The sequence below is a fragment of the Saccopteryx bilineata genome, chromosome 2 (genome assembly GCF_036850765.1).
Source record: "Saccopteryx bilineata isolate mSacBil1 chromosome 2, mSacBil1_pri_phased_curated, whole genome shotgun sequence".
Classification (NCBI taxonomy): domain Eukaryota; kingdom Metazoa; phylum Chordata; class Mammalia; order Chiroptera; family Emballonuridae; genus Saccopteryx; species Saccopteryx bilineata.
In genome coordinates this window covers 146,410,550-146,433,223 of record NC_089491.1, presented here as the reverse complement: position 1 = coordinate 146,433,223, position 22,674 = coordinate 146,410,550, and the positions used below count along the sequence as shown (strand labels likewise).

The following is a 22,674-nucleotide window of genomic DNA, read 5'->3' as shown; positions in this document are numbered from 1 at the left end:
GGCCAACGCTCTACCACTGAGCCAACTGGCCAGGGCCAAACAAGGGAGTTTTTAAAGGCAGGATAATTTTTGGAAGTCTGATGTGGCAGGCACAGAGTGTGACTGGACTCTGGTTTTTATTTTAGCAGTGCAACCTGGAGCAAGTCACTTAATTTCCCCAAGCCTTATTTTCTCTAAAATTGGGTTGGGCTATTTTTAATTTTCTCTCCCTTTTTTGGTAGAGAGAAAAAGGCAAGTATAAAAAGCTGCATCTGATTCTGAAAGTCTTATATCTTTGTTTCTTTTTAGGGCCTTGGGATGAGGGAAAAATTTTAAAAATCAGAAGAAACTTATAAGAAACATAAATGGTGATGACAGAGTTGCTTGGTTAGGGCAGAGACTGCTGCCTTGATACCTTTATAGCCGTCCTCTGAGGAGACTTCACTCAGACATGGACATCCATCTTACTTTGCCTAGTAGCAGGCTGATAGCATGTCACCCAGAGTAGGCAATGCATAATGTTTCAGTGAATGCCTGCAAATACTAATGCCGTTCTACACTAATAGTGCTAATAATGCGGTTCAACACTAATAGTCAAAAGTTGGTTTTACTTTAACCTCATGCTTGGATTCAATTACTTTTTGTTGAAAGAACTCATCAATGAATGACTGGTTGACTTCAGCTCATAGATTGTAAGGGCTTGGACTTAACATGGCATATAAGGACTTAACTGCTATTTTCTACTCAGTGAGTACACTAAGGTTAGTGTCTCTCAAAGCTTGGTTAGAAACCTGAAACCTACAGTTTGGCCCAGTGGACCCACTCTGCAGGCATGTGCCTTGGTGGGGAAACTGGCGAGGAAACGTGGGGAGCTGAGTGGGGTGTCGGGAGCCGTTCCTCATGGCACACAGTGGGCAAGCTGGGAGGAGCACAATCCCCAACGCTTCTCTCTTCCACTCACGGGACGGCACAGGGATCTCCTTTATGGGAAATTTAATCTGATGTGTCAGGCAAAGCAATTTTCTTGAATCTTTCCAATGAATGATTGTGTATAGAAGCACCTTTTGAAGGTCACTAGAACTAGTCTAATTTTGGTGGTATTTTCTGAAATGCTGAGCTTGTAAAGGGGCTATTTCTGAATCCTGGAGCCCTAGATTTCAAGTGCCAGTGGGCCTGGGCGTTGGGAGTGGTGCGCTAGTAAATCAGGCACTTTCTGAGGGCCCCGCTGCACGTAATGCTTGTAAACAAGCATTCCATAAAAGTTCTCGGAGGGTAAGAGCAATACATTCAGGACTTTAAATTTTTTCTTATATTGTCCACAGTTTGATGTCCTGTGACTGAGAAAACCAGCTTTTGAACGTTATTATGCCTTTGGAGATGGAGCCCAAAATGAGCAAGCTGGCCTTCGGGTGCCAGAGGAGCTCGACCTCGGACGACGACTCCGGCTGTGCGCTAGAGGAGTACGCCTGGGTGCCGCCGGGGCTCCGGCCCGAACAGGTACCTCCGCATCTCGTGTTGTGGTTTTCAGTGGGATTTAAGATTTATAAAGAATTTTTTTAAATGTATAGAACATCCCTGCCACACTGACATGCTACCCTCCTCAGGCCTCACTCTTCTTTGGATAGTTTTACAGTTTTGCTTTTTTTTCTGTATTTTTCTGAAGTTGGATACAGGGAGGCAGTCAGACAGACTCCTGCATGCGCCCGACCGGGACCCACCCGGCATGCCCACCAGGGGACAATGTTCTGCCCATCTGGGGCGTTGCTCTGTTGCATCCAGAGCCATTCTAGCGCCTGAGGCAGAGGCCAAGGAGCCATCCCCAGTGCCCGGGCCAACTTTGCTCCAATGGAGCCTTGGCTGCAGGAGGGGAAGAGACAGAGAGGAAGGAGAGGAGGAGGGGTGGAGAAGCAGATGAGCGCCTCTCCTGTGTGCCCTGGCCAAGAATCGAACCTGGGACTTCCACACACCGGGCCGATGTGCTATTGTTGAACCAACCAGCCAGGGCTAGTTTTGCTTTTTAAAAAGCTTTAATTTCTCTGTGAAAGTTTTCTACCCCTTTTGTACTCTTGGTTCCAAAAACCCAAGAAGGGTGCTCCAGTGAACGAGGTTCAGAGCACTGCACACGCCATTTGTTGTGTGGATTTCTGACAAGTCCCCTTGGGGAGAATGAGAGGAATTGAACCTTTTTATAAACTTCAGTAACAACAAAAAGGTAATAAAAGTGGAAAGTTTCCGTGCCAGCTCTGAGCAATGCTTTTGCTTTGGGAGAGAGGAAAGAGAGAGCTGTCGAAAGCCTTCACAAGTGTCACTCTGTAGCCATTTGACCTTTGATAACCTTGCACATAAAAAAGTCTTGTCACCCCACAGTGCTAATTGGAAAAGTAACACTGAAGAGCTAATTTTGTGCTTTGTTTCTATTGTTAACCTTAAGGAAAATGAGAACATTCTGTATGCCTGTTTCTATTTTGACCAATATCTTTATAATGATGAACTTGTTAAAAATTGCAGGTGATAAATATTATAAGGGCCAAGGCATAGTCTGAAATAAAAGATGCCAGCTGGGTGTGCAGTTGCTTAAATGATGGTAGTTTCCTATATGATGGGGACTCTTGAGAAAAGGGGCTCCTTATGCTTCTGGGGCCTCACATTTGTGTATTCAGTAAGTGCTTGTGACGGAAAAAGTTGCTACAGCTGACGCACTGGGGAGAGGGCAGGCTGCTGGTGCCCCAGTTAGAAAAGCGATATTTTGCCGAACTACTCATTAATAAAGAACTCCTTCTAGCAGCTTAGGGTAGGTAGGTTTTGTGAGATACTAAGACAGTGAAGCAGACAGGCCCCCAACTCCCCAATCTCCTGTCTTATTTTCTCAAATCACTTTCATCCTCTCTCAGCACTGCAGTGCTCATTAAGGGATGCTCCTTTAAATATAACAGAAAAAAGTAATTGAGTTCTCCTTTCAGAATGAACCGAGCGTAGCTTAGTAGGGCTTCCCTCCAGTTTCTTTGGGGAAATTGACTCCGGGTATTTAGAAAATAACACCCATGGAAACAAAGAAAGCTGACTCTTGGAGAGAACCTGATAAGGAAGAGTTTATACAGTTTAACAAAACAGCTTTTGTCTCTGCAACGTGTAAAATTCAGAGATCAGATTCAACGTGTTTGTGTACTGGCCAGATTTTGGACAGTGTCACACAGCCTGTGTGGCCATTTGCGACATTCACCCAGGACTGTCTCTTGGCTGACCCTGGGGAGATTGGCTGAGGCATTGTGGCATTAAATGTGCATATTTTATGGTGTGTAATTTATGATGGCCCTAATTGTCACTACAAATTACATTCCTGAAGAGCAATTTAGCAGCTGGATGCCAAGCTCTCTGAAGGTTCCAGCTCTGCCGAGTTGGCTCAGCTGGTCTTCTCATCAGCTACAGGAGGCCAAGCCTTGCACCTACAGGGAAGGGTGATTCTGTAAGCCAGAAAAGGCCACGATGTTCACCTTCTGTATGCTGATGTCCTTCTGTCCATCTCTTACCCAGATCCAGCTCTATTTTGCTTGCTTACCCGAGGAAAAGGTTCCATATGTTAACAGCCCCGGAGAGAAACATCGCATTAAACAGCTCCTGTACCAGTTGCCACCACATGATAATGAGGTAAAATAACAGGAAGGAGGCTAAAAACAAAACAAAACAAAAGACACTAAGCCCTGGGAGATGTCCCCTGTAGGCCCCAACTTCTCATGGGCTCCGGCTGTCTTGCTTTTCTTCAGTTAAAATTTGGCTGGGGAATACAGCTTTCCATTCGGTAAGGGAGAAAAGGGTGTCCGTTCAATAAACTTCACACAGGTTGGTTTTTATAGTGTTTGCAGCCACCCACCCATTGTCAGGAGCCTGCAGATTCCTGAGGCCGCCCTGCCCCCTCGCCCACACCTGGTGCTTTACGGTCCCGGCCGCCCGCAGTCCAGCCCAGTGCCTGTAGAATGCAGAGCAATAGTGGCAATTAACAAGTTTAAACCTTTTGTAGAAAGGTTAATATCTTACTTTTTTTAGTGTCTCTGCTGATAAAGGTTTAAATTAAACATTTCATTATTTTTTTTAAAAAAGCATTTCTTTAAATGGCTTTTCCCTTTTGCTAGAGAGGCTGTAAGGTTTGGTGTCAATTCAAGGTGTGGTGTTATTTCTAAATTGGCGAGTCGTGGGGGCAGGCCGTCGAACTAGCTGTTTTATTTCCTGAAGCTCTAAGTCTGGAAATAAAAAATTGGTGAGGGAGACTGTGCTCCAGGGTCTTCTGTTTTCCTTTCGGTGAAGGTGCGGTACTGCCAATCTCTGAGCGAAGAGGAGAAAAAGGAGTTGCAAGTGTTCAGCGCCCAGCGAAAGAAAGAAGCACTTGGAAGAGGAACGATTAAACTTCTGTCCAGAGCAGTAATGCATGCCGTGTGTGAGCAGGTAGCCCTTTCTGGAACCAGTGGCTTGTGGTGGTGTTGCGGAGGAAGGGAGCTGGGTCAGGTGACGGGGCTGGCGCACCTGTGGGCCCTGGAGCCCTCCATCAACAAAGTGAAAGAAAGGCAGCCTAGCTTTTTATTAAACGGAGGCAAATGCTTATAACTGGCTCTACTGCCGTGTATGACGAGGGAGTCAGTCTGCCCTTATGAAAATGTCGGGTGAAATCCTGCTCTTCCTAGGATGCTGGCAGGTTGGGAGGTGCTAGGGTACACCTCGTGTTCAAATAATGAAGACATTCAGCTCCTTACTGGCCGTCCTCAGCATAGGAAATGTATCCAGCAGGAGGCTGGCTCAGGAAAACCACTCTTAATGTGAGTCAGATGACACCATACTTAGAAACAGTCTAATGTGGCGGTCTGTCCGAGGCATGTTTATTTCAGTTGAGAATCACACATAATCCAGCATTAAGGAGCTCCTTAATCAGTAACAGGAGGGGAGAAAAAGGAAAGCTTTCCTGACAAGTTTGGGATTTAGTGTCAAGTGGCAAAGGCTGAGAATGCAGCCATTGAAGCAGGATCATTCTTTTTTTGTTTTCAGTGTGGGCTGAAGATAAACGGAGGTGAAATTGCAGTGTTCGCCTCCCGTGCGGGCCCGGGAGTATGTTGGCACCCATCCTGTTTTGTCTGCTTCACGTGTAACGAGCTGCTGGTCGACCTCATCTATTTTTATCAGGATGGAAAAATTCACTGTGGCAGGCACCATGCTGAACTGCTCAAACCACGGTGTTCAGCATGTGACGAGGTAAAAAAGTTCATCCCTTCACATTGGAAAAAATAAGCTTCCAGTAAGCCAATATTCCACTGCTCACATCTAAGCAAAATATAAATGTCTCCTGCTATTGCTTTGTTTGGTATATTTTTAAGATAACCCTGTACACTCCTACAATGGAATGGGATGGAGCTAATGAACAGTAGGCTGCAGGTGTGTCTTTTTGTATTGATAAGTAGGAGGTTCTTGATGGATTGTGAGGAATAAAAAACAAGTTGCAAGAGGAGTATATAGCAGATGATCTTACTTTTGTTAAATAAGGGGAACAAACTAAGATTGTACATGTATCCATCCAGAAATGGTATGGAAAGACATACACTGAGTTAACATGGTTACCATGGGGCATGTGGGAAGGGATGATGGTGTGAGAGGAATTTATTATTATTTCCTTTTTTTTTTTTTTTTTTTTTAGCAAGAGGGGGACAGACAAAAAAGAAGAGATAATTAGAAGCATCAACTTGTAGTTGCATCATTTCAGTTGTTCATCGATTGTTTTCTCATATGTGCCCTGACGGAGGGGGGGTTCTAACCCTGCCAGTGACCCCTTGCTCAAGCCAGCGACCTTTGGGCTGAAGCCAGTGACCATGAGGTCATGCCTATGATCCCATGCTCAAGCCAGCGACCCCACACTTAAACTGGTGACCTCCGGGTTTTGAACCTGGGTCCTCTGTGTCCCCGGCCGATGCTCTATCCATTGTGCCACTGCCTGATCAGGCGAAATTTTTTTTCTTAAGCTTTTTCTTTTAAAGTAATTTTAGATTGACAGAAGAGTTGGAAATGTTACAGAGAGTTACTGTATACTTTTCTCCCAGTTTTCCCTGTTGTTACATCTTACACAGTCATAGTATGTGAATCAAAACTGAGACGTTAACTTTGGTGTAATACCGTTAACTAAACTATGCACTTTATTTAGGTTTTCAGTTTTTCTACTTCTACTTATGTGTCCTTTCTATTCCAAGATCTAGTCCAGGGTGCCTCATTACATTTGTTCTTTTTTCTTTCTTCATCTTTTTTTTTTTTTTTTTTTAATTTTTTTATTTTTTTGTATTTTTCTGAAGCTGGAAACGGGGAGAGACAGTCAGACAGACTCCCACATGCGCCCGACCGGGATCCACCCGGCACGCCCACCAGGGGCTACGCTCTGCCCACCAGGGGGCGATGCTCTGCCCCTCCGGGGCGTCGCTCTGCCACAACCAGAGCCACTCTAGCACCTGGGGCAGAGGCCAAGGAGCCATCCCCAGCGCCCGGGCCATCTTTGCTCCAATGGAGCCTTGGCTGCGGGAGGGGAAGAGAGAGACAGAGAGGAAGGAGGGGGGTGGGGGTGAAGAAGCAAATGGGCGCTTCTCCTGTGTGCCCTGGCCAGGAATCGAACCCGGGTCCCCCGCACACCAGGCCGACGCTCTTCATCGTTTTTAATCAGTGACATTGAACATTAAGTTTTTACTTTTATACATTTGTTTATTTTGTAAAGTTTTTTCAATGATGTGGTATTTGAACATTTTTTTGAAACAAATAAAAATAAATAAGGACTTTAATCTGGAGATGGCCTCCAGGTCAAATGGAGCAGTAGCTATATAAGTGTTGTTCACATAATATAGCGTCTGGATTGTTAACTGTTGACTCCACAGACATTTTTATGAGTTTTCGATTAAAACACAGACCACTAGATTATTTCAATGTTAATGTATTCTTTGCCAGATTATGCCCATAAAGTGTGATTTTATTTTGGAGAACAAAATCATGGCCAAATTAATTATCTCCAATGAAGAAATCGTTTTAATTTTTTAAAATTTTCAGTTAGAGATGACATTTAATATTATATTCGTTTCAAGGGTACAGCATAGTGGTTAGACATTTATAAAATTTAAACAACCACGGTAGTTTCTCCCTCTTTTATTTATTTTTTAACATTTTCAATTACTGCTCTTGTTTTATAGCTAAGCAAGTAAGATGAAAGCTCGAGGCAGTAAGAAACAAGGTTGGCTGTCTAAGTGACTTGCCCTTTCAAGGAGCTCACAATGATTTTCTGTCATCCTGTGGTTTCATATTCCTCTTCAAGATCATTTTTGCTGATGAGTGCACAGAAGCTGAGGGTCGCCACTGGCACATGAAACACTTCTGCTGCCTCGAGTGTGAGACGGTCCTGGGAGGGCAGAGGTATATCATGAAGGACGGCCGCCCGTTCTGCTGCGGCTGTTTCGAGTCTCTGTATGCCGAGTACTGCGAAACCTGTGGGGAGCATATTGGTAAGTCCACGGCCTGGCGGCCCGCTCTGGCATGTTCCCGTAAGTCTGTTTATGATTGTCCTCGGTTTTTTTATTCTTTTAATTTACATACAATGAAATGTACAGATCTTAATTGTTTCAATTTGTTGAGCTGTGATAAATGAGTATCTGGTCAGTGCTCATACTTGAGGGATTTGTATTCTATAAAGTCATCTGAATTATTGAATACTGAGCCTTTGCTCCTAGAGGAAACTCAGGGATAGGTTCCTGCCAGCCTGTGGTCACATATATTGTTGATTCATTAACATGGAACTCACAGCCAGCGGCACTATAACTTGTGCATGAAAGCTTATCTAACACATGCACTTTTTCTGTGAGGCACATCTCAGCCTTCTTGCACTTAGGAACACTAGATAGTACTTAGGCACTATACTTGGTAGCCATTTAAACAGCAGAATCAACAAAAGCACAAACACCTGAAGAAAGCATGGTACTAAATAGACCACAAATATGCCACTTGTTTAAACTGAGAGGGCTGAAACAAGAGGCAGAGCATCACCTTGCCTGACCTCACCTGGGAATATGTATGTCCGTCGATTCAGATTGGCACTTCTGCACATGCCCACAGATGACATTGAAAGCTCTGCAAGTACTGGGGTAACAAATACATTTTAGAAGGTAGGCAGATTCACAGGTAGGGACTTTGTGTGACCCATGACCCTATCAAGAAACAGAGCATGTTGGCCCTGGCCAGTTGGCTCAGTGGTAGAGCATCGGCCTGGCATGCAGAAGTCCCGGGTTCAATTCCCAGCCAGGGCACACAGGAGAGGCGCCCATCTGCTTCTCCACCCCTCCCCCTCTCCTTTCTCTCTGTCTCTCTCTCTTCCCCTCCCGCAGCCAAGGCTCCATTGGAGCAAAGATGGCCCAGGCACTGGGGATGGCTCTGTGGCCTCTGCCTTAGGCGCTAGAGTGGCTCTGGTTGCAACAGAGCGAGGCCCCGGATGGGCAGAGCATCGCCCCCTGGTGGGCGTGTCGGGTGGATCCCGGTCGGGCGCATGCAGGAGTCTGTCTCCCCCGTTTCCAGCTTCAGAAAAATACAAAAAAAACTCCCCAAAAAACAGAGCATGTCAGTTACCCCTCTTTCTGTGTCTTCCTTTTTCCTTTGTTTCACGATTGAAATACAGCCTGTTACTCTATCCTTTTTCAAACCAGGGGTTGATCATGCCCAGATGACCTATGACGGGCAGCACTGGCATGCTACAGAAGCCTGCTTCTCCTGTGCCCAATGCAAAGCCTCTTTGCTGGGGTGTCCCTTCCTTCCTAAACAAGGTCAGATTTACTGCTCAAAAACATGCAGCCTCGGTGAAGATGTCCACGCCTCTGATTCCTCTGACTCTGCGTTCCAGTCCGCTCGATCCAGAGACTCCAGGAGAAGTGTCCGGATGGGCAAAAGCAGTCGGTCAGCAGACCAGTGTAGACAGTCTCTCCTCTTGTCCCCTGCTCTGAACTACAAGTTTCCTGGCCTTTCAGGCAATGCCGATGACACCCTTTCTCGGAAATTAGATGATCTGAGTCTCTCCAGGCAGGGAGCTGGTTTTGTCAATGAAGACTTTTGGAAAGGCAGAGTAGAGCACGAAACCCCAGAAGACCCCGAAGAATGGGCTGACCACGAAGATTATATGACGCAGCTCCTCCTCAAGTTTGGTGATAAAAGCCTCTTTCAGCAGCAGCCCAATGAGATAGATATTCGAGCCAGTGAGCACTGGATATCTGATAACATGGTCAAAAATAAGACTGAGTTAAAGCAAAATAACCAGAGCCTTGCAAGTAAAAAATACCAATCTGATATGTATTGGGCACAGTCACAAGATGGACTGGGAGACTCAGCGTATGGCAGCCACCCAGGCCCGGCGAGCAGCAGGAGGCTGCAGGAGCTGGATCTGGACCACGGGGCTTCGGGGTACAGCCATGACCAAACGCAGTGGTACGAAGATTCCCTGGAGTGTCTGTCAGACTTGAAACCAGAGCAGAGCGTCCGGGATTCCATGGATTCTTTGGCTTTGTCTAACATTACTGGTACGTAATCTAGGGATTATGCGGTATTTGAAAAAAGAGCCACTAAAGAGTCTGTTCTGAAAATGACATCTCAGCACCAATAGGGGCTGTGTTAATTAAAACTGTAGGCCAAGGGAAGGAAGGTGTTTTCCGTCAAATGCCAAACACTATATGGCAAAACAAACATGCATCTGTGTGTGCCTACATATACTATATTCTTAATACAATCTTTTTGAGTAAATGTTATCACCCTTATTTAAAGAGGAAGAAATGGATTTATTTTGATATTGGAGTCTGCATCTGTGTCTGAAAGGTACTGTACTCTTTGGATTGTGCTGTATGAGTTTCAAGTGATTAAAATCAGTCTGTACACTTTATAAGCACATAACATTTTTTTTATATTTCCTGGAATTGCCCTGTGACAACAGTTTGCTCAGAAATAGCTTTTTTTTTTTTACCTAGGTTATAAAATAATTTAACTTTAATGTTTTCAAAGCACATCTCATTATCAGTTATCCACATTTTATCCTTAAAATGACCCTGAGCTGTATAGCTATGACCGCATAGCTATGACCGCAAGTAAGGAACTTGAATTACCAGAGACTTAAATGCCTACTTTTACTGAGGTTTTTAAAGGTAAGGTCAAGGCAAGAACCCTCCTTAATCTCATATTTGCAATGTCTTTGGATATACAGTAAAACTATTGCTGTTACATGGCTAGTTTTATAGTCAAACTAATGACATCAGCCCTTTATAAAGGTGGTATTACTGTGATATAGACAGGAAAGGCTGTAGCGGCCACCCACTGCCAGTAATGACCCTGTGCCTGGCGCTGCAGTGACAAGGAGGGGTAAGACAGCAACCCTCCTGGTGTCTGTTGGACTTGTCAAAGGGAAGTCAAGGAATGGTGGATGAGACTAAATTATTATGCACCTCCTGTGTTCTAGGCCCTCTGTTAAGAGTTTAAAATTGATCATAAATAAATATCAGTTGGTACACCTGCAGTGTGAGGGCTGGGTGTTCCTTGACAATACAGGCTGGAAGGCTCCCTGTCGAAAGGAGGAAGGTACATAGTACCCACATGACAACAGTCCATACCAGTCTTGACTGTCACTTGCAGTCTGTTGGGCTGTATTCATTTTATCTTCACTTGCCTGGACCCTGTTGAAAAAGGAGAACAATATCAGTTTTGGGGGAAGTTCCACAGTAAGATTAATCTAGAAGTGGCATGTGATTATACAGGTTGAAGGGGAAGAGGACTGGATGACAGTCTAGGTTTGGGATTGGCAGACTTCTTCTGTAAAGGGCTAGGTAGGACTTCTGGGGGCCATACAATCTCTTGGAACCACACTGCCATTGTAGAAAGCAACCATAGATAGATAATACGTAAGCAAACAGGTGTGGCTGTGTCCCAATGAAACTTTCAGTGGGCAGGATATGGTCCTTGGGCTGTGGTTTGCTGACCACTATCTAGGTATGAAATGAAGAAAACTAGTCTAGGTGTAAGAGGAGGACGATAATAGTGGCCACATGGATGCAAAGGAAGGGATCGATTTGAAAGATGCTCAGGTGAAGCAATCTGGCTTGAATGGAGAGGCAGAAGCTTCTAACATGTCACGTGAGTACTTGATGAGAATTTTATGAAGAGCTTTTAAGTTGTTGCTGTTCATGCCATGTGCATGCCATGTGTCTGGCTCCCAAACAGCTAGACTCCTAAGAGAGGCTGTGCCCCTTGGATCAGTAACAAAATCCGTACCTCCTCTCAGGTATATATGCATGTTGTTTTTACCTCATGGATGTTAATCAGATATTGAAATTTAGCATTTTCTTTGGAATGCTTCCTTTTAGTAGCTTGTTTGCAACAATTGTCAGAATACTAGGATTATTGAGAAGCACATCTTGTCTTGGCTTTTCTTGTAGGGGCTTCAGTGGATGGAGAAGGTAAGCCGAGGCCATCGTTATATTCTCTGCAAAACTTTGAGGAAATGGAGACAGAAGATTGTGAGAAAATGAGCAATATGGGAACTTTGAACTCTTCCATGCTGCACAGGAGTGCAGAGTCCTTAAAGAGTCTAAGTTCGGAGTTGTGCCCAGAAAAAATCATGCCTGAGGAGAAACCAGTACATCTGCCAGTGCTCAGAAGATCCAAGTCTCAATCCAGACCACAGCAGGTCAAGTTTTCAGATGATGTCATCGACAATGGAAACTATGACATCGAAATCCGGCAGCCCCCGATGAGTGAGAGGACTCGGAGACGGGTCTACCACTTTGAAGAGAGAGGCTCCAGGTCTCATCACCATCGCCGCAGGCGAAGTAGGAAGTCCCGCTCCGACAATGCCCTGAATCTTGTCACAGAGAGAAAATACTCTCCCAAGGACAGACTGCGGCTTTACACCCCTGATAACTACGAGAAATTTATACAGAATAGAAGTGCCCGGGAGATCCAAGCGTACATCCAGAATGCTGACCTCTATAGCCGGTATGCCCACGCCGCTTCCGACTATGCGTTGCAGAACCCGGAAGTGCCTCGGTTCCTGGGACTCTATGGAGAGGACGACGATTCCTGGTGCTCCTCCTCCTCCTCCTCCTCGTCCGACTCAGAAGAGGAAGGATATTTTCTTGGACAGCCAATTCCTCAACCCCGGCCACAGAGGTACGCCTACTATACAGACGACCTTTCTAGTCCAACTTCTGCACTCCCCACTCCTCAGTTTGGTCCGGGGACAACTAAATCCAAGAAGAAAAAGGGACACAAGGGCAAAAACTGTATTATTTCCTAACCTAGTAGCTGTGGAGATAATGTTTAAAATTAGCCATTAACCATCTTGAGTCCTACTTTTTTCTTTCATAGGAAAGTTGCTAAAATAGTTGAAAGTGCTTTGCCCATGTAAACAAGCCCCCCCCCCCACTGCTGTTTACAGTATCAGATTAACATTCAGAAGGTGGGATTTCTCCAGTTTCCCCTCCTTGGATGGTGCCAGGTTGCCATGACATCTTGGGTGCATCACAGTTCTGCACAGTTGCTTTGGTATCCAGTCCACAAGAGAATCCTCAAGAAACTGTCGTGAGGATGGGGGTATTGATTTTAGACAACAGAGAACTTCAGCCACCTTTGTAAAGCAATAGTGTTTGTCGTTTGTGTATGCCAGGTTGGCCCAGGTCCTGATCGGTCTGTCTTGTGCGGCATGCACGTAGTCACACTGACCCAGCCAACACTGTGCATCCCATCCTATGAGGTCACCTTGTCCCCTTGCAACCCTCTTTAGCCAGGTAAACATTGTATTGTATTAGCTCCAGTTACAGATTGGGGGGGAAAAAAACTTTGCTATTTATAATGTAGTATTTCATAGACTTAAGTGTATTCCTAATTTAACGGTGCAAATATTAATGTATATAATGTACAGTTCAAATTTTAAAGCTGATATTTTTATATCCCTGAATTGCAAGATGTTTGTTACACTGCAGTGCTAGATTTATTAGGGAACCAGAAACGCATTTATGGATGAAATGATTGCTTGTATTTTAGTCAGGGTTTATAAGTTTAGATGGTCAAATTTATATTGCCTAGTGATGGAAAGTTCAATTTTTTCGATTTCTTTTTTCAATATTAAAAAGGCTCTGTATGCATGGTGGGGCTGTGTAAATACTCTTTAAAACTATGGCCCTATTAATCTTACAAGTGTTATTTATGGGTCAAGCAATGTAAACTGTATAAATGTAAAAAAACAAACAAAAGCCCATATATACCCCTGGAATATATGGTAAAAACAAGTAGAAACTGTTTTGGTGAATGTTCTTTGCCCTTGGGGATGGTGTGGGGGGTGCCTTCCCAGTTTTAGCAAGGTGGTGATTATCTCATGGAAAGAGACCAAGACTACAAGGGTCTGCTTTTTTGTGGCAGAGGACTTTGTAGATTTATTATTTGAAGAGAGGTTATTTCTTTTCATCCCTCCCTTCCAGCTAATTTGTTGGCTTTTAGCAGCAATTATGAAAACTGGGCCTTCTGATTGTTTTTATTTTAAAATCTTTAAATTAGAGGATGCTTTAGCACTGACTACTTCAAGTTAATATGAGGTTCTATTTCAAGGGAAAATTATCTTGAATTTGAACTAATGAGCTAATATCTTGGTATGTGCCATTCTCACACATACGTTTCAGTCTTAACTGAGGTCCTAGTGGTATTTTGGACCTTTTGGATGGTATTTAATAAACAGTAAAAAGCAAACTACCTACCTTTCTGAGCACAACTGTTTGCAAACACTCAGATGACTTCCGCTGTCCGCCTGTGCTCAGGCTGGATTCGTTTTGCTGTTCTTCTGCCATTTATGGCACCATTTGACTCCTGCACACCCACTGCCTTTACTGGTAGGTGGGAAATGGGACTTGTGGCCCCGAGGCACAGCCGTCCATATTTACTGGAATGGGGAAAGTGCTGTTAGGTCTCGGGCAGGAGTGACATGAATCCAGTTAGGTAAACCAGTGGCTGACAGCATCCCCTGGACACATCCCTTGGGCACAGCAAGGGTTTGTGTCTAAGCTAGACAGAGCCCCTTCAGAAGCGCTCTGCTGGTGAGAGCTTTTTACTCAGTAACTCTAGCATCAGTTCCCTGGTCTGGTTCATTTAAAAAAATATATCAGCAATGAAAAGTTTCCTTACCTGCACCTAGTAAAAAAAAATTCAAACAATAACAGTGTCTCCTTTCTGCTCTTCACCCCCAGTCTCCCTCCCTAGAAGTAACCATTGTTATCCATTTCTAGTATATCTTTCGGATGTTAAAGTATACTTAAATATACATACCTCTTTTAAAAACAGTAGCAAGCTACACACGCTGAGATTTGCCTTTTTCACATTATGTGTGTACATTTCACTTTAGTGCATATAAGTCTACCCCATTCTTTCAATGACTGCATAATATTTCATTTTTGGATATACCACAATTCACTTATCCCGTCCCTTGGTGATGGACTTGAATTTCCTAGTGGACACCTTATCTTGCACTGCCACATAGCCGTATCAATTCTGACAGCTTATTCAAAGGTTATGCATTTAAAATTTTGATGGATGCCCTGGCCGGATAGCTTGTTTGGTTAGCGCATTGTCCTGAAGCACAGGTTGCCAGTTCAATCCCCAGGCAGGGCTCATACAGGAAAAACTCAATATTTCTCTCTCTCTCTCTCTCTCTCTCTTCCCCCCTCCCTTCTCCCTCTCTCACTAAAATCAATAAATTTTTAAAAAACTTTTGATGGATATCAACAATTTCTCTCCAAAAGTAATTATCCTGATTTACATTTACACTAACAAGGTCCTTATTCCATCAGAATCTCACATAATACAGCGACAAATTTCTTGATTTTGTAAACCCTTTTTTGAACCTGATGCAGCCGAGTAGGCATCTTTTCAGAAAAGACTATTGCTGTATGTTGCTTTTGAAGGATGGACGAGAAGTAGGGTGTGCTTGGGCTGGGGAAATGCAGTCACTATCCTCAGTGGTTTTCAAGTCATTCTCAGAGTAGTTGCTTTTGCTTCTTCCCAGCCTATTCATTCTTTTTATTGCCCTATGTAAGGTTAGATTGCCACAGGCTAAAGGAAATGCAGAAATACTTATTCACAATAATAATGGAAACTTTAAAGCTTATCTACAAAGGAAAAAAGGGAAGCCACTGCCTTGCAGTTCTATAAAGAATTGGCAAGAAAATTAAGTATGGTTGCTAAAAAAAAAAAAAGTGCACAGATTTAGTTAACAAGAGTGAAAAATAGGTGGCCAGTCACTAAACTAAAATTTGGTCTCAAAATAAACTTCAGACGTTAAAACACAGCCTCGAATCTCTATATGGGTGAAGCAGAATCCTAATGGTTTGCATCTTCCTCACTTGAGACAAAATTGGAGAATATTTTGCTTAAGACCATGGAGAGGTGCTGATAAAATGACAACAGGAACTCCTCTGGTGTGTGTCACATGCCATTGAGCTGGCTCCAACTCCCAGGGACTCTAGAATGGGTAATGTCCACAATGTCCTGTACTCGGTAACCGTGCTCAGCTCCTATAGACTCATGCCTATGGCTTCGTTTATGGAGTCAATCCATCTCATATTTTGTCTTCCTCTTTTCCTGCTGCCTTCTGTTTTTCTCAGCATTATTGCCTTTTCTAAAGAACCCTAACCTTCTCATATGTCCAAAGTAGGATAACTTCAGTTTTGTCATTTTTGCTTCCAGTTATGTTTCACACTTAATTTGCTACAGGACTGCTTGTTCATCTTTCTGGTGGTTTAGGGTATCCATAGACCTCTAACACTATTTCAAATGAATCATTTTTTTTCTTGTCAGCTTCCTTCACCATCCAATTTTCACACCTGTACATAGTAATGGAAACTGTGAGGGTGTGGATGAACCTAGGCTTGGTGCCTAATGACACATCTTTGTTCTTAGTGATCTTTCCTAATTCTTCCACTGTCCTTTAGAGCTTACCTTTCTCTTGACTTCTTGGTTGTAGTCTCTCTGAATTAATGACCTAGCCAACATAAGCAAAAGAGCCATTTTAGTGTCTTCATTGTCTAGGTCAGTGGTCGGCAAACTCATTAGTCAACAGAGCCAAATATCAACAGTACAACAATTGAAATTTCTTTTGAGAGCCAAATTTTTGAAACGTAAACTATATAGGTAGGTACATTCCTTATCGAAATAGTGCCCACACGTGGTATTTTGTGAAAGAGCCACACTCAAGGGGTGGCTCGCGAGTCGCAGTTGACCAACCGAGGGTCTAGGTCAGCAGTTCTCAACCTGTGGGTCGCGACCCCGGCGGGGGTCAAGCATTTCCGATGGCTTTAGGCGACCCCTGTGTTTTGGTCGTTTGACCGCCGCCAGGGTCGCGACCCACAGGTTGAGAACCGCTGGTCTAGGTTCAAGTTGTGTATGTGTTTCTCCTATAATCATGATTTTTATCTTCTTGATATTCAAATGCAGTCCTGTTTTGGCATTTTTTTACTTTCATCAAGTTTCAAATTATTGCTACTTTTTTACCAGTAGGATACTGTCATTTGTATATATTAAGTTATTGATATTTCTTTCACCAGTTTTCACTTCTTCCTCTGAGTCTAGCCCAGTTTTTCACATGATATGCTCTGCATACAGATTAAACAAATAGGGAGCTAAAATACAGCCTTGTCTGACACCTTTACCTCCAGAAAACCATTCTGTCTTTTCATATTGTCTTCATAGTGGCTTCCTGTCCACAAGAGAATACCCAACAGGATAATCAAGTGCTGAAGCACGCCCACTTCCTTCAGTGCATTGCATAGCTTTTCATGACCCAAAGACTCTACTGAAGTCTATAAAACAAACTAACCTGAAATTATTTGGCACACTCCTTTTAGCTCTCATTAAAAAGTAATGATTCGTTTTGTGTATGCATTTGCTATTCTTGACACTCTGCTTTCTAGTTCCTGGGTTAAATTTAAAAGTTCCATAAGTGAAGGAAATATTTGCTGTCTACCCTTTCACTTTTCATACGAATCATGGGCCTTCTTAAAAGGGTAATAACATTAGAATGGGCACCCATGGCTGATAGATTTCCTCATGGCATGTATCCCTGGCTAACTTGGTCCTTGGGTGATGGAATGTATTGGTGTGGACATATTTCAGGAGTGCCCAGAAAATCTCAGGATAGGCATTATTAACATAGTGTGGACACATTTTGGTTTATTGAGCTTCTTTTCTAATAGGCACTCGATTACTGCCATGGGAAGGAGAACCAGGTTGCTAGATCTTCAGATTTTTTGAAAGAAATAGAGAATTTGAAATTTTGGGTACTATCCCAGCTTTAAAATTCTAGCAACTAAATCAGACATTTCTGAAACACTTTGAACAAAGTGAGCCTGCCGTCACCAAGTCTCCAAAGCATGGGTTATAAATTTAGGAGCCTGAAACTGATTCCCCTAAACCTTGGAGCTGTCTAGGGGAGGCACAACTATTTCCTGTTTATAGAAATGCACGTGACCTTTTTGAATACTCAAAGATGGAAAATTAATGGGATCGGAAAAATTACACTAAGCCTCATCAATTCAATGTCAGTAACACAATTATGATAAAAATCTGTTAGTCAAATAAGAAAACTGCTAATTACCTATTTAGCTTCTTCGGTGATCCTTTGTACTTGAAAACAGAAGGCATGCTCCTGTGGTCTGTGGGTTTTCTGCAATCTCTCACATTAGGAATGCCTCCAGGTCACTGGGCCAAGGAGACATACCCAGGAGCAAACCGAATACTGCACCTCTAAGCTCACCTTCTAGCAAGGTCACAGAATCCTGAATTTTTCTGGGGGAATAAAGTTTAAGGGTGGCTTCCACAAAATGAAGTGTGGAGGAAAACATACTGGGTATATATAGACTTGGTCATGGGATTAGAGCCAATGTGAACAGACCTGTTAGAATTCCCATTTTAGGGATCAGTTTTAGCCTTGACTTTTCTTTTTGCAAAGGAAGTTTCACATCTCGAGTGCTGTATGCGCACAGGTGCTGTCATGCCAACCTCAGAAGTAACTTGCAGCCCATTCTCTGGAAGTATTTGATTTCAGACAACATAGTACCATTAAGAATATGAAACCAGTTCTCTTAAATGTTAATACCTGTTTCAGCATGTTTATATAATGAACCAAGCAGCTGCCATTGGAAAAGACGATTCCCAGGCTGATATAAACCCACCACAAAGTTGATTTTGGAGTGGTGCAAAGTGTGTTGGAGTCCAGGAGTCAGGAGATCTGGGTTAGGAGACTCACCTCTCTCATTAACTCGAGCATGTTAAGTGCTCTGACCCAGTTTCCACTTCTGTAAAATGAGAGTGCCAGACCATCTCAAAGGCTCCTTCCAGCTCTGGTATTCTGTGGAGGCTGAACTGAAATATTCAAGTCAGAAAAGTCTTCCCACCCAGCATACTGTTTCCCTTTTCTGACTTTTATTACCAACATGTCTGTCTGGCCAGGATTCCAAAAGGATGACCTCTCCAAAGACCATGGCTCATGGGAGATGGAAACTTGAAAGAGAGTTGGTGCTTTTTAATACTAACGCTTGGGATTCTGAGTGAGCAAGAGGTTAAACTAAATCATGAAAAAGTTTGGAGATTATCTCCTCCCAAAATGCATTTGCTTCATGTTGGCTTTAGCTTCATTAATTAGTATGAAGATTGCAGAGTTATGTGAGAGGTAAGCTATTTTCCTCATGTTATTTCTCCCTAGTTACCAGGATGCAAAGTAAGATTTATTTTTCTACATCTAAAGGTCTGCTCTTGGCACCAATCTTAGTCTGGAATCTCCGAACATGTTGTAAGCGAAGCTGAAAAGGTGTTAACTGTATTTAATTAATGCTGGTTCCTAGAGTAGGAGAGTTGAATTACCAGGTTCATTCCATTTAAATGGGTCTTCTCCAAGTCCCCCGGGTATCCAGGTGCAGCACCCAAAGGGCTGAGTCCGGAGCCGCACTGCGGCCACGAGGGCTGCACTCCGTGCTGCGTGCTCCTTAACAACTGCCCCATGGGAACCTCGACTGTTATTTAAAATAGCTCCAACACAGAAGTCAAAGGGACCAATATGGAAGGTAGTAGCAACTGAGGATAAAGTGACCACCAAACTTTTCTACAAACACTGAGTAAACCTGTCTGCCACTTGCAGCTACCAGACCTTAGGCCAGTTATTCTCTTACCCTTGAATATCAAATGAGAATAAAATCCCCATCGGCTTATTACATGGGAAAATGTGAATCAAAAAAACACTAGACTGTGATTTGAACCTTGTTCAGATAGTGAAATAACTGAAAAACTAGTGGTTTTCAGAATCCTATTAAAGTAGTATATTAAACCCGAAATACATTTCAAGCTACATCCAATATGGTACAATAAATTCTAAAGAAGTCACAGAATACTAAGTTTTGAAAGTGGGAAATTCCTGCCAAAGTGGGGCAAGTCCCACACCCCTATCCCCAGCTCAGCAATTAAGGATGTCTTCCCTTCACCCAACATTCCCACCCAAGGACAGAGGCAGGGCTGGGAGGCCATGCCATCAAGCTGCCCCAGGAGATGCAGAGATGCGGATAGAGCTCCATCGCTACTCTTGGACCGTGGGGTTGATCAGGTTGCTTCTATGTTGTAAAGAAAAAGTTACTCTCACACAAACCCCCCCTCAAGTGAGTAAGCCCTGCAGTATTCAGAACACCACCCACTGGTCTGTAGTGGTGGGAGACGTGTCCGAGCGAGCCATGGCACAGCTCACACTCAGTCCTGTCTAGGAGAGGAAAATCAAAAGCTTGCACAAAACAGACACTTGAACCTGGTAAGCTGCAACTCTGACCTTCTTTCACTCTTTCTGCAGCCTCAGCCCCTGCCCCGCAAAGCCCCATCCATGGGGGGCTGACCCTCTCCTGGCTGCAGAAGCCTTCCCCACCTTCCCCACCAGCAAGTACAGGCTGTGGGCAGACACGGGCACTAGGGGTCTGTTGCCAGGGAGGAGTACAGTTAGCTGGAGCTGGGCCCACTTGAAGGTGTTACACACATTGGGCCAGTGTCTTTCTCAGGAGTTTGGTCACAAAGGATGGACTCTTGCCACTTGGAGGATGTAGGGACAGTCGTTGGATCCTTTCCCCTTTCTCCAGGCAGCTTGCCCAGCCTCATCCTCTCAGTGAACCCTCAGTGCCCTCAAAGACAATGATGGCAGGGTCTTAGCCAGAAAGCTCATGGGTAGGGGTGCCAGCAAGTGACCCCAGAAATGGGGCCCTGGGCCAAAGGGAGCTTCCCCTTAAGATTCAGTCCTGAAGGCCACATGGCCAGGTGGCCAGGGCAGCTCTGCCTCCTCCTCCACCTCCCCATCTTATATGTATTCTAACCAGGAAATCCGTGAGAGTGCATGAGTAACCTAGGTAGAGGATGAATACCTCAGATATCCTCTTGAAGCCAACTGTCTGTATATATTGTATTTTCTCTAACTTGTTCTTGAATGCTTATATTTCAGTAAAACTCTATCATCTCACACATATACACACATACAAATGAGAAAAACTGTTAAAAACCTTATACAATTTTAGTGATAATGGTCTATCATTAGAACACCATTAATCTGTGGGAGCTGAGCTTAAAAAACAGCATGCTATAGAATCAAGTTGTCTCTACTGTTCTACAGAAGTGCATGAGACTTTAATGATATTTCTCATCAAGTGACATTTAAAATACAACTTGCAACCAACTCAGTGGTCTGACTCAATGCTATTTGAAGCTAATCCTCAAATAGCATTCATACTAATTTGAGCAAAAGGTGAGCTGCTAACAAGAAACCAGTCATGTAGCTTAAACCATAGAGACATTGATTTCCTCTTTCATACAATAGTTCAATACTCTGTGTGGCCACACAGGGATCTAGGTTCCTTCCATCTTGTACTCTGTAGTAAATCAAGGCTGGGATGCCATTGCTACTGCTTTTGAGAAGGGATAAGAGCTTGAAGGAGGCACATCCATTGTCCTAAGGGTCCTAGCCCAGAAGTAGCAGTATTTCCACTTGTATTCCATAGGAGAGAACTTAGTCAAATTTGGTCACACCTACGTGCTTGGGAAACATAGCAAATTTAGTCCTAATGAGGCAGTCATGTGACTCAATTTCAACTCTATTACCATGGACAAACAAGATAATATATTCTGCTAACTACCTTAATAACTAGTCCCCCTTTTTGTATCACGGAATGGGGTAATGTCAGTGCTCTCAAAAGAACTGATGAGGATCCGAGACGGCAGTGGAGTAGGTGAATGTGACACCTCCTCTCAGGACCAAACTGGAATTACAAGTAGCATACAGAATAATCAACCTGAATAACTAACTGAAGACTACCTGAAGGAAGTCTTATACCCAATGATTTACAGAAGCCACATGGAAACTGGTCAGAGATGCAAAAAGGGCAGGCCCCACTCCTCTGGGTGGTGGCAGGGGTTCCAGAGGATATCTCAGCTGCAGAGGTTCCCATGAGAAAAGCAGGCCCTAAACCCCAAGTTGGGCTCCCTAACCCAGAGCACCAGAGCCTGTAAGAGGAGTTCACATGACACCTGGCTGTGAAAATCAGCGAGTATTCTGTCCATCAGGGAGAGAGAGAAGTCTGCTAGAGAAATAGGAACCCTCTTAAAGGGCCAACACACAAAATCTCATTCATAGCCACTCACCCTGGGCACTGGAGGATAGAGGGTAAAGATAACTAGAGCTGTGCAAGGAGAGTCTGGGGTTTGTGGCTCTGAGGAGAGCGCTAAGGGGAAGCTGCTGGGGCCCTCTGTGCCGAGTCACTCTACTGCAGTGCAGGTGCCATTTTTCTTGGGTGGAGCTTACCCTTCCTACGGCATCAGCCTGAGGGGAAAGCAATAGCCTCACCCACTGGACTCCCTGTAATCCTTCCCTGTGGAGCTCCCGCCATGCTGAGAAGTCAGCTGCTGGACTGGGGCACAGAGATCTGGGCAGACTCTGGGGATATCAGTGACTGATTGATGTGGCCATTCCCCCCACTTTCCCATGAACCTGACTGATGCCTCCCCCTCACAGGAGACCCACTAGCCCCACCCGCTAGGCTTCTGCAACACCACCCTCTTGACTCTTGGTGGCTCCACCCTGCCAAGATCTGGGCAGAATCCAGGACAGGCTGAGTTGTGAGGCTTTGGAGCCGAGGCCACAGCCCCCACCTCCCCCAAACCTGTCTGGCACCTTCCCTTCTCCCAACTGCCAGCAACCCTGCCCTGCTGAGCTCCAGCTCCTGGCAGACTTTGGGACAAACTGAGTTGTGTGGCTCTGGGATGAAAGAAATTCTTCCCTTGCACACCTAGTGCAGAGCCATCCCCTCATAGGGTCAAATCTTGCTCCGTTAGGGACCTGATAAACGCTATTGGCCTCACCCTGAAGACTCCCTGAGACCCTGTCCTAACACAAAGGTATGCGAGCACCCAGCTGGTGGCTCCTAGCCTTGGTATACCTGGGACATTTGCTGACTTTGTCTCAGACCGAGCACTGGCACCAAGTTTGAACCTGTATCAACCTGGTGAACACTACTTGTCCCTACCTGGTTACTTACTGAAAACCTATCTCATACAATTCAAGTACTGAACCTAACAGGCAGCCAAAAACAGGAAGTAGGTGAAGACAGATCA

The 22,674-nt window shown here is 44.2% G+C and overlaps 1 protein-coding gene across 5 annotated transcripts in view; it reads left to right on the top strand.

Moving 5' to 3' along the window:
• The window catches only part of PRICKLE1 (prickle planar cell polarity protein 1), a 117,561-nt gene extending 104,736 nt beyond the window's left edge, over nt 1-12,825 (top strand). For all 5 annotated transcript variants that reach the window (XM_066258126.1, XM_066258130.1, XM_066258129.1 and 2 more), the window contains exons 2-8: nt 1,302-1,476; nt 3,511-3,624; nt 4,279-4,416; nt 5,011-5,214; nt 7,301-7,487; nt 8,679-9,542; nt 11,442-12,825. In XM_066258126.1, coding sequence (XP_066114223.1) covers nt 1,345-1,476; nt 3,511-3,624; nt 4,279-4,416; nt 5,011-5,214; nt 7,301-7,487; nt 8,679-9,542; nt 11,442-12,301 — 2,499 coding nt within the window. In that variant the 5' untranslated portion in view covers nt 1,302-1,344 and the 3' untranslated portion in view covers nt 12,302-12,825. The remainder of the gene's footprint in view (nt 1-1,301; nt 1,477-3,510; nt 3,625-4,278; nt 4,417-5,010; nt 5,215-7,300; nt 7,488-8,678; nt 9,543-11,441) is intronic.
• The last annotated feature ends 9,849 nt before the right edge of the window (nt 12,826-22,674 follow it).